Here is a 12,490-nt window from a genome sequence, read left to right on the forward strand (position 1 = left end):
GATTGACAGGTACTTCAAAGGATTGACTGGTATGATTTTAGGGCCTGGCAAGTCTAGAATTTATAGATCAGGCAGCAGGCTAGAGGCTCCCCAGGCAAGCACCACAGAAGTAAGCGCCATAGAATTCAGTGCAGAGGGAGAGAGAGAGTCTAACAAAGTACAACTGTATGCAGTCTGAAGGTAGAACATGCCTTAGGAAAAAATCCTTTTCTCACCTGACTGACCGATTATAGGAGATTGGATTGCATTATGGAACAGTTATTAGTGTCACTAGTTTGGCCCAATCATTGGGCACCACTACCTAGCTAATTTGATACCATCACAAGTAGATAAAGCATAGCCTTAGCTTCCAAATTGATGACTTCCCCTGGGAGAGCCTCTCTGATTTATTTTATAATAGATAGCCATGTTTATTTGTCTACTGACTGTTTGCAAAGCTTGTTTCTATGTAAGTTGAAAGGAAAGCTATAAAAGATTTAAATTGCGTGTTGGTTTTTTTTTTTTTTTTTTTCCACAGTGCACAGCAGTGTAATAATGTGTTTATCTTATTAAACCATCTGGTGGTATTGTCAGTGATGTGATAGTGTTTACATAAAACTTCATAGATGCTCGTCTTGAGGTTTCTCTTCCTCAGATTCTCTCTGCAGGCGCCAGAAAGTTGTTAATGCTGGGTGGTAAGTGCTGTGGTTGATATAAGTAAGTCTAGATGACAGGGCCTACCCTAGTTGGAAAAAAAAAGTGATCAGGGGAGAACTTTCTGGGATGCAGAAGATACAGGTAAATTTCAACCACTAGCTTGATACAAGGCATGGTAGAGATAGTGGAAGTGTAAAAATTTTTGGTGAAGGAAAGAACATAAAGTCACAGGATTTGAACTTTGATTATTCTGTTGTTGTGGACTGGTTTAAGCTATTCTGTTTGTGTATCTTTGTAAAAAAATTTTCTCTAAAGTGTAAATCCAGGAAAAGAAATTTTATTTTATTAATGGCTTTTGACAAGAAAAATATTTTAAATATTGGTATTTTTTTCCCTTTTCTAGGCTCGAAATGCGGAAAAGGCCATGTAAGTATCAGTTGGTTTATGAATATGGTTTTTTTTTAAAAATTTTATTTTATAATTTTTTGTGTGTACCATCAAGTCAGATCTGACTGGTACAGGAGGAGATTGTCCCTCCTTCTCCAGCAGAGCATCTAGTGAACTTGAATCATGTACCTTTGTGATTACAGTGCAGCATCTTGCCACTAGGTCACCAGAGCTCCTTGAATATGAATTTTATATAACTTATCTGTATTTCTCTCTCTCTCATTACTATCCAGTTGGAACTGACTCATAGCTGACCCTCAGTGGGTTTTTGGAGTCTGAAAATCACATGAGAGGAGATTGTCAATCTTTCTTCCAAGAAGCCTCTGGTGTATTTGAGCTGCTAGAGAGAGACTGCCTTTGGGTTAGCAGCACAGCGTACTGTGGACTCCACTCTCAGAGCCACCTGTTAGTAGAATGTTGAACCACATTTTATGTTATGCCACTTGACCTTGATAATCCCTGAGGCTATTGTCCTGAGGTCTTGGACTGGCCACTCACTGCCTCATGGTTTATAGTTATAATTGTTATATATATAATTTTGCTTCCTACTGACTATCGTATACAAATACATATACATGTACTAATATGAGTGTATAATAATAATAGTGAGCTCTTGTGGCTAAGTGGTAAGAAGTTGCATTACCAACCCAGAGGAGCCTAGTTCAAATCCATCAGCTGCCCCATGGGAGAAAGATGAGCAGTCTTTTTCTGTGCAGTTTACAGCCTCTGAAAACCTGCTAGAGGATCAGCTATGGGTCGGTTCTGACTCTACGATACATAACAACAACATGCACGTAGGAAGCACTGGTGGCTAGTCCCTATGGAGCTGTACTGCCAACCCAAACCTGTGGTCATGAGTGTAGTTCATTTTGTCTGTTTGTCTTGCTTGTCTGCTTATGTATCTATCCACTTGTAGATTAATTCTTACTATTCCTGATAGTGCAGGGTTGTTCATGTCTCATGCACCCCTCTCTGCCCTCCCCTTCTTTAATGATATTGTGCTGGTCACCTTCTTGTTATATTGTGCTGGTCACCTTGTTGTTTCTCTGTACCCAGCTTAGTAAGTGATGTTGTCTACCTAATGGTTTTCCTCTCCCTCCCCTTCCATTCCTGGTAATTATTTTTTAAAAAAGGTGTTTTTTCCTGAGTGTAAAATATTCTTTAGTTTTTTTAAGTAATAAATAGTGGACTCTGCAATATTTGGTCTTATGTAACTGGCTTGATTCACTTAGTATAATGTCCTTTAGATGCATCCATGTTATACATAGGGTGAGGGTCAGCTAAAGAGATGAAGACCCTCAAAAAGCTGGATTGACAGTGTGATTGTAACATCGGGCTTGAGCATTGTTATGATAGTGCAGGATAGGGGAGGATTCTGATCTGTTGTTCATAGGGCCGCTGTGAATTGTCATAGACTCAATGGCACTTAACAACAACAACAAATCTTTGTGGAAACAGATTGCCTCATTTTCTTCTCTCAGGATTGCTGTTGGGTTCAAACTTCTGACCTTTTGGCTAATAACCAAATGTCTTAAACCTGTACCACCAGGACTCCTTCATGTATATATGTATGGATGACATTAAACATGACCAGGAGTGTCTATGCCATTCAGGAACCTGGGTGATAAGGAACCTGTGAGCAAAATCTAACAGGATCTTCTCTATTCCTGATAGGACGGCCTTAGCGAGATTTCGCCAAGCTCAACTAGAAGAGGGAAAAGTGAAGGTTGGTGCGTCACTTCCTCATGAATAGTAAAGTGTTAAGGAAAAATGTGGTAAAATTCCCTCCCAGGGAGGCGTCGAACTCCAAATCTTAAGAGTCTGAACAGTACTCATCTAGATGATAACATAATTATGATAAAAACAAAAGGGGGGGGGGAAATGGGAAGCCAGTACTAAATATTTGTAATAAATTGAATGCTATTTTAATTAAAAAAAAAAAACCAACAGAGAAAAGCGAACCAGGGGGGGGGGGGGGGGGGGGGGGGAAGAAAAGTGCAACAGTGAATGAATGGAAATCCAAAATCTCTGTAAATGTTCATTAAAGTTAATTAAAAAAATTAGATTTTAAAAAAGAAAAAGAGTCTGAACAACTTAAATTCCTTTGTGACTGCCTACAGCGAGGACATTGCAGTAGTCTGGTTCCTTTTATCTCCTCTCTGACATGAGAGATGAATCCTCTTGTTACTCCAGCTCTATCTAATATGGAACATTAGAGAGTAGAGTGTGATGTGGAGAGCAGCTTGCTCTGAACTGAAACCAAGAAATCTCAGATCATGGTGTCAGTCATCATTTCTTAAGGTAGAATACTGTTTCCTGAAGTGGTTATACTCTATTTAGCCAGTTTTTCCAATAAAATAGTCTCAGAATAATAATTATTGGACATTTAAGTCATTTCCAGTTTTTCCCTCCACTAAATAGAATGTATTGGATGTTTTTACCTGTTTGACTGTTTCCTCAAGAGAGCTTGTTGAGTGAAGTTAGGTTTGATGAGAATCATCTGGAACTGGAACTTGAAATGTACTTAGACCTTACACATTTTAGGTTCCAGGTCTGAACCAGCTGTGAATGTGGCAGGAAGTTTGCTGCTGGTACATTGGCACCATTTACATTGTGCTTCTCCATAGGAACGAAGACCGTTTCTTGCCTCAGAATGTACTGAACTGCCCAAAGCTGAAAAGTGGAGACGTCAGGTATGTTTAGGGTTAATCTGATCTTAGAAAAAGAAGTAAGTCTCTGTTCTTGTTACTGAAATGATTTCTAAACCAGAATTTGATGCATTGTTAATGATTTAGAATTCTCTTTTTGCTGTACTCTCAGGAATACTCTAACTGAAAATTTATTACTTCTTCTTTATTTTGTAGATTATTGGAGAGATCTCTAAAAAAGTGGCCCAGATTCAGAATGGTAAGCTAACCTATCTCTTTAAAGTGCTTTATTCTCAGATTCACAATTAGGCTTGGAGAAGTTCGTATTCTTTCTTGTAATAGATACATGGCAATTCTCCATCTAGTTTTGAAGGCTGTAAATTTTTGCAAGTAGACAGTGACTCATCATTCTCCTTTGGAGTGACTGCCCACCTTTTTGGTTTACAGCTATGTGACACCTGTGTTTCCAGGGTTCCTGTAATTTGTAACAGTAATAGATAGAAAATCAATAGAGATAATAAAACCTGAATAACACTGTCAGTAAATTTTGCTTAGTTGACTTTTTTTGCAACACTAAATAACAGTAGAGTGAAATCTCTGTTTTTTTTTTTTGAGGGGGAGGGGTTTGTTGTTGTTGTGTACTGTTGAATTGGATCTGACTGGCACAGGAGGAGATTTCCCCTCCATCTCTAGCAGAGCATTTGATGGATTCAACCACACACCTTCAGGATTGCAGTATAACTTCTTACCACTAGGCCACCAGAGCTTCCTTGCAATCTCTATTTTTAAGAGCTCATGAAAAGTTCTTCAGATAGACTGTATTCTAAACTATAAAACAAATACTAATAAAAGGTTAACTTAATTCACCATAACAACATTCTATATAAAAACCATAATGATTAACTCCATAGATACGTAAAAGATAGTTGATAGAGTTTAACATTCATTCATACTGAAATATTCAGTAAATCAGGACTAAAAGAGAACTTCTTTGGTTGGAAAAAATGCTTCCACCCAAAAGCATATACTGAACATCATCATACTTCCTGGTGAATCACTGAATGCTTTCTTCCTAAGGTCAGCAGCAGCAATCAAATATCTGTTCTCACCACTTCTCATCCCATTTTCCTGGAAGTTCTTAGCAGTAGTAAAACAAGAAAAGGAAATAAAAGGTCTGCAGATTAGAAAGGGAAATCTAACACTGTCTCTGTTTGCAGAGGACATAATTTTTTATGTAGAGAATCTCAAGGTCTCAACAGAAGGACTGTTGAAATCAATAACTGAGTTTAGGAAGGTACCAGAACAAGGTCAGCAAACAAAAATCAATTACTGTTTTTATGTTCTAACTGTTAAGCAGAATATTTTTTGTTTTTATGTAGAACATTTTTTAAAAAGTAATTTTTCCAGTAGCACCAAAGCATAAGAAATATTAAGATATAAACAGAGCAAAACATGTGCAGGATCTGTGTATTGATACCTACAAAACCCTGCTGAAGGAAATCAGATGACCTCAGTAAATCCAAGAGCTGGACAGTGAGTAAGGATGACAAAGAATTGACACCTTTGAGCTGCGGTGTTGGAGAAGAGCACTGAACATCCCAAGGACGGCCAGGAGAACAAACATGTATCTTGGAGAGGGTGCAGCTGGAGTGCTCTTTGGAGGCAAAAATGATGAGGCTTCCCCTCACATACTTTGGACATGTTGCTAAATTCCTTAGAGAAGGACATGATGCTGGGAAGGGTGGAGGGTTGGTGAAGGAGAGGAAGAGCCTCAACCAGGTTGACATGATGACTGCCACAATGGGCTCTTGTGTGTCAGGAAATGCGAGGATGGCGCAGGATAAGACAGGGTTCAGATCTTTCATTCTTAGGGTTGCTTTTTGTTGTACTTGACTTGATAGCACCTAACAGTAAATGGAGAATATTTATTGAGATACTCACCTCTCAGCTTATAATACTGTGGTGTTATGCTGATTGCTATGATGTCGGAAGCTATGCCATAGATATTTAACATACCAGCCATTGGCAGTCAGCCATGTGAACCATGGTGGACAGGTTTCAACATAGTTTATAGACTGAGAATAGAGTAAGAAGCGGGACTGATTATCCACTTCTGAAATAATAAGCTTTTGAAAAACCTATGAATAGCAGTGGAACATTGTCCTGCATAGTGCTGAAAGAGGAGCCCCTCAGTTTGGAAGGTTCTCAGAATGCTGTGGGAAAGAGCTGCCTCCTCAAAGTAGAGTCCACCTTAGTGATAGAGATGGAGTAAAGCTTTCACTCACATGCTGATGTGGCAGGACTCAAGAAAAGGAACAGCTGTCAACATCCATTAATCATTGGAATGTGGAATGAGTGAAGTATGAATCTAGGAAAATTGTACATTGTCATGTCAGAAATTAAATGGACCATACAAAGATCAGTATCCTAGGAATTAGTGAGCTGAACTTGACTGGTATTAACTATCTCTAATCTGATAATCTTACGATCTAGTATGCCAGGAATGACAAATTCAGGTGGAAGGGTGTCACATTCATTGTTCAAGAGAACATTTCAAGATCTGAAGTATAATGTCAGTAATATGGTAATTATCCACATGCATGCAGGGAAAACTGTTAACAACTCTTAATCAGATATACCCACCAATCACTAAAGCCAAAGATTAAGAAATTGAGGATTTCTATGAACATCTGCAGTCTGAAATTTATTGAACATGTAATCAAGATATATTAATGATAATTGGGGATTAGAATGCAAAAGTTGGAAATGAAGAATTGGTAACAGGAAAATAATGTCTTGCTCACAGAAATGAATTTAGAGATCCTGTGATAGAATTTTATACAATTAATGATTTATTCATTGCAAAAACCTTTTCAAAAAATATAAACAGAAGCTGTGCTACTAGGGATATCATTGCTAATGTCAGATGGATCTTGGCTGGAAGCAGAGAGTGCCAGGTGGATGTCTAATTGTATTTTATCGACTGTGCAAAGGCATTTATTTGGCTCTGTGGATCGCAACAAATTGTGACTGACATTGAGAAGAACAAGAATCCCACAACAGTTGATAGTGTTCATTCAAATCCTGTACCTAGACCAAGAAGCTGTTGCCAAACACTGCATGATTGAGAGTCTAGAGTACATTAGGGACGTATCTTTTTCAGTATCTTTTCATCCTATACTCTGAACTTTATAAAGAAGAATGTGGCATCAGGATTGGAGGAAGACTCATCAACAACCTGCATTGTGCAGATGATACAACCTTGCTCACTAAAACTGAGGAGGACTTGAAGAAATTGCTGCATAACATCAAGGACTGTAGCCTTCAATATGGATTGCATTTTAGCATCAAGAAAACAGAGTCCATACCCACAGCTCATGGGCAGCTTCATGATGAATGGAGAAGCAATTGAAGTTGTTAGTGGTTTCATCTTGCTCAGTTCCACAATCAACACCTTGGCACCAGCAGTCAGAAAATCAAAAGACTAGTTGCATTGGGGAAAAAAAATCTGTCAGGGCTCCTACAGAGTGCTAGTTGGTCTAAAGGTGCACCTGGTCTTCTCATTGTTTGCTATGCATCTGAGAGCTGGACAGTGACTAAGGATGACAGAAAAAGAATTGATACCTTTTGAGTTGTGATGCTGAAGAGTATTGAACATACACCGTGTACTGCCAAGTGAACAAACAAGTTTGTCCAGGGAGGTTGAAACCAGTTTGCTCCTTAGAAGCAAGGATTTTGAAAAACTTTCTTACATATTTGATAGTATTAGTCCATGGAGAAGGACATCATTCTTGGAAGGAAAAAAGTCAGCACAGGAAAAGAAGACTGTGGATGAGATCGCTTGACATGTGGCAAGGGGGTCTAATGTGTTGGAGATGGTGAGAATGACTCAGGGCAGAGTTCAGAACTGTTGTTCATAGGATCACTGTGAGTCATGGTTCACTCAATGGCACTTAACAACAACAACAACATACATGTGGACCTCTATGTAACAGATCATCAAAGGGTCACTGTAACAGATCATCAGGGGCCCCTGTGTGACTGATCTTCAGGGGCTTGGTGTGTAACAGATCATCAGGGAGTCACTGTGTAAAAGATTATCATACTTGCTCATTTAGAAGTTCAGACTAAAGCTGAAGAAAATAAAAATAAGCCATGAGAGTCCACTACCACCTTGAGCTTATCCTACTCAAATTAAGAAACCATCTCAGACTGGGCCCAGAGACACTTTTAGAAGAAACATCACAATGGCTACCCAAGGAGAACCCTAAGTCCAGTTCAAACTCGTGTTGGTGGGTGATGGTGGTACTGGAAAAATGATGTTCGTGAAACTTCATCTGACTGGTGAATTCGAGAAGTATGTAGCCACCTTGGGTGTGGAGGTCCATCCCTTCATGTTCCACATCAACAAGGACCAATTAAATTCAATGTATGGGATACAGCAGGCCAGGAAAAATTTGGGGGACTGAGGGATGTCTATTATATCCAAGCCCAGTGTGCCATTATAATGTTTGATGTAACATCGAGAGTTACATAGAAGAACGTGCCTAACTGGCATAGAGATCTGGTTTGAGTATGTGAAAACACCCTCACTGTGTTGTATGGCAACAAAGTGGACGTTAAGGACAGGAAAGTTAAGGCAAAATCCATTGTTTTCCACCGAAAGAAGACTCTTCAGTACTATGATATTTCTGTCAAAAGTAACTACAACTTTGAAAGTCCTTTCCTTTGGCTCGCTAGAAAACTAACTGGAGCCCCTAAAATGTAGTTTGTTGCGGTGCCTGCTCTTGCCCCACCAGAAGTTGTCATGGACCCAGCTTTGGCAGCACAATATGAACATGATTTAGAGATTTGTGCAGACAACTGCTCTCCTGGACGAGGATGACAATCTGTGAGAGAACGAAGCTGGAGCCCAGCGTCAGAAGTCTAGTTTTATAGGCAGCTGTACTGTGATATCAGTGGTGCTGCGTGTTTACCACTTTATTATCTCGCTGAGCAGAACATGTGCTAATCATTGGGGTGCTGCAGGAGATGAATGGGCTTCAGAGTGAGTGTGGCAGTTAAAACCCTTCATTTTTTGAACCTGCATATTTAGCTGTTTCGGAAGGCAGTTTCTTTCTTGAGTTTCAAATACAAGACTGCTACAGTCAAATCACAATATTCCATGGTAAAATCTTGCTTGTTACTATCATTCCCATTCTTTTCGTTTAAAACCACAATAAAGTTGTATTTCAAATATCTAAGCAAAGGGAAAAAACAACAGAACATTTCAAGAGTAGAGTTGATGCATTGAACACTATTGACAGGGTTAGGATGGCATCAAGCACATCATCTGTGAAGAAAGCAGAAAGATAAGAAGGAAAAGACCAAAATGATTCTCAGAAAAGATTCTGAAATTTGCTCTTGAATGTAGAGAGATCAAAACAAAGGGGAGATATAATGAAGTAAATGAGATGAACGGAGATTGTAAAGGATAGCTGGAGAAAACAAAATATTATAATGAAATGTGCATAAAGTTATAGTGAAACCAAAAGGGCTCGCTCAGCATTTCTCAAGCTGAATCAAAGAAGTTTGGGAGGGCGACGCAGTGCGAGGGCAAGGCCGCCAGACGGGGAAATGCCGCCACCAGACCGGGGAACGCCGCCGCCAGACGGGGGAATGCCGCTGCCAGACGGGGGAACGCCGCGAGAGGCACCCGGAAGAGACCCGGGAAGAACAACAGCCAGCCACCTACCGCGGAACTCCAGAGGAGCGAAGACTGTGAGACCCCAGAGGAACGAAGACTACCGGACACTGTGGGACCCCCCTGCAACCCACACCTGTGTGACCCTTAACACACAGGGTGCTGATGCATAAACCCCCAGCAGCGCCCAAGCCCCGTCCCCACCTCTTGGTGACAGTGTCCAACCCCTGCGCTCCTTGCCCCTTAGTCCCTTGCTTTCCTCCCCTTCCCCCACCCCCCCTTGCAGCTTCACAACCACACATCTCAACCCCCACCACAGCCCTGTGACCTCAGGGCACCACCTTGGATCCAGACATCACCTGGAGCTATCAGGCGAGCTGTTGAGGAACTAACCTGGCAGGAGAAAGGCTGGTAGGATCTTATCTGTGTTTACTGGGGCATTGCTGATTACCGGGAGAGCACCTAAGGGCGTGCCCACAGGTGGGGAATTTGGCCGAGCTCTCTTGGGCTACACCAACTGCCCAAAACGAGCCAGCCAGCTGGCTTCTGTGAACTCTGCAGACCAGCTAGAGGCTAGTGGGTGGGTAGGAACTTGACCTTGACTTTTCGGATCCCATTGGATCCAGGACCCTGCTGGAGCAGGGGCTATTGTGTGAGGGCACCTGCGTAAGTGCCACCAGGCAGGGAACACTGAGAAAACCATTGGGTAGGAAACAGCAGGAATTTGAGTTAGGACCCCCATTGTGAACACACTGAGACAGCAGAGGTTTGAGCAAGGTCCTGCCCTTGCGATCACCCAACACTTTCCCTGCCTCACCACATTTGGCTCCACCCCAGTGCCTACACGTTTGGGCAATCAACTTGCCTTTAAACAGGAGTACCTTGACCTGTTTTAGCAACAAGAGATTGCCCTAGCAGGCGCTGAACTGACATTTTTCTGAAGTCATAAAGTCAGAGAAACACACAAGTTTGGTAGCTGCCCATCTGATCTCAAGAGCATTGTCTTCAGACCAAGAACACATACCAATGTCTCAAAGAAAGCAAACCATCCCACACAATATTCAAGAGCAAAGCAAGATGTCACTCACAAAGGATGACACAAGAGCAGCTGATATGCTGAAATCAGAAAGGCTCGTGGAAATTTCTGACACAGAACTTAAAAGAGGAGTGACTGAATATTTCCAATGGATGAAAGACAAACTTGATGAATTAAAAGATGTTACAAGCAAAGACCAGGAGGAGTTAAAAGAAACAATGCAAAACATTGCGGAGAAAACAAAATAAGGCATTAGCGGCACTGGAAAAACAAGAATCCACCATTCAAAATATAAGCTCCAGTGTTTCAGAGGCTGTCAACATGATGGAGGGACATATGAGCAGAGTTGATGAGATGGAACACAGAATCAGTGAAATTGAAGACAAAATTGTCACCACTGATCTGCTAGAGCAAAAAGCAGACTCAAAAAAGAAGGAAAAAGAAGAAAAACTAAGAATAATGTGGGACAACATCAAGAAGTTTGATTACAATACTGAAAAATATTTCGAGTCCAATATGAATAATTCTGTAGTTGAAATGTTGACGGATGCAGGAAATATCATAAGAAGGTGGAAGGACTATATGGTGTCTCTCTCCCAAAAAGAATTGGTAGATATGGAACCATTTCAGGAAGTAGCATGTGAGCAAGAGCCAGTAGTATTAAATGAAGAAGTCCAAGCTGTGCCAAAGGCATTGGAAAAAAGGAAAGGGTCAGGAACTGATGGGATACCAACTAAGGGGTTTCAGAAAACATTTGTAACCTTGAATATGCTCACTCATTTGTGCCAAGAGATTTGGAAGACAGCTTCTTGGTCAGCCGACTGGAATAGATCCATATCTGTGCCAATCCTAAGAAAGGATGAACTACAGTGTGCAGAGATTATTGAACAATGTTAATATCACATGCAAGTAAAAGCCTGCTGAAGATTATTCAAAATCTAAGTGAACGACACAGTATATTCATAGAGAATTTTCTAAAATGCAAGCTGGATTCAAAAGAGACTGGAACAAGGGGTATCATTACTGTCATTAGATGGATCTTGACTGAAAGCAGAGAATACCAGGAAGGTGTTTGTGTTTTATTGATTACGCATCGTTTAAAATCAGGAAAGGTGTGTGTCAGTGTTGTATCCCTTGTCCGTATGTATTCAGTATGTACAGTGAGCAAAGAATCTGAGAAAGTGGACTGTATGAAGAAGAATATTACATCAGGAACAGAGGAAGACTCATTAACAGAATATGTAATGCAGATGATACAACCTTGCTTGTGGAAAATTGAAGACTTGTAGCACTTAATGAAGATCACAGCTTTCAATGTGGATTATACCTTAATTTCAGTAAAACAGAGATCCTCATAACTGAACCAGTAGACAACATCATGATAAATGGAGAAAAGATTGAAGTTGCCAGAGATTTAATTTTACTTGGATCCACGATCAACACCCATCTAGCAGTAGTCAAAATAGAAAAAAAGTATAAAATGATCAAGGGACACATAAGAACATCCTTATCTCATCTTTACCAGCTTCAGAATGGGGAACTGTCTTGGTCAACAACATTATTAGCAACCCAAAACCAGTTCCTATGAGGTTAGACATACCCTCCCCCCAATGCTCTACTACCTCTTTTTTACTCATCTCAGCACCACTCTTATAGCTTTACTGGGCCCAAAATCTGAGGTGATAGCTCACAGACCACACAGAACTGTAGTGAAGAAGTCAAAAGGCTTCAGATTAGTAGCAGAATACAATAAGGACAGCTTCTGAAATGGCATGTGGCACCTCAGCCTTGAGCCTCATGGCTTTAGGATACTGTTTGTTACAAAGTTCTCGGTCCTGCCAATATTGGCTCTCCCTGCCTCCCCTACCAGTTCGTTGTCCAACAAACTTGGGCAAAGGCTCTTAGCTTAGCTCTGATTTTGTCCATGGTGTGTAGCAGCTCTAAGGTCAGCTCCATCTCATGTTGACTCTGGTTCTCTGCTTCGGCTATGGCTGCTGCTGCTGTAGGTCTAGCTGGTTCAAGAATTTCTGGGCTCAGAGG

At 40.8% G+C, this 12,490-nt stretch overlaps 1 protein-coding gene across 1 annotated transcript in view; it reads left to right on the forward strand.

Moving 5' to 3' along the window:
• The first annotated feature begins 1,045 nt into the window (after positions 1 to 1,045).
• The window catches only part of ISY1 (ISY1 splicing factor homolog (S. cerevisiae)), a 30,143-nt gene continuing 18,698 nt past the window's right edge, over positions 1,046 to 12,490 (forward strand). Inside the window, exons 1-4 of the mRNA XM_006901357.1 lie at positions 1,046 to 1,062; positions 2,758 to 2,809; positions 3,711 to 3,776; positions 3,948 to 3,990. Of these exons, the coding sequence (XP_006901419.1) occupies positions 1,061 to 1,062; positions 2,758 to 2,809; positions 3,711 to 3,776; positions 3,948 to 3,990 (163 nt within the window). The 5' untranslated portion in view covers positions 1,046 to 1,060. The remainder of the gene's footprint in view (positions 1,063 to 2,757; positions 2,810 to 3,710; positions 3,777 to 3,947; positions 3,991 to 12,490) is intronic.

The sequence above is a fragment of the Elephantulus edwardii genome, unplaced genomic scaffold, assembly GCF_000299155.1.
Source record: "Elephantulus edwardii isolate Elephantulus edwardi_28Jun2011 unplaced genomic scaffold, EleEdw1.0 scaffold00322, whole genome shotgun sequence".
Taxonomy (NCBI): Eukaryota; Metazoa; Chordata; class Mammalia; order Macroscelidea; family Macroscelididae; genus Elephantulus; species Elephantulus edwardii.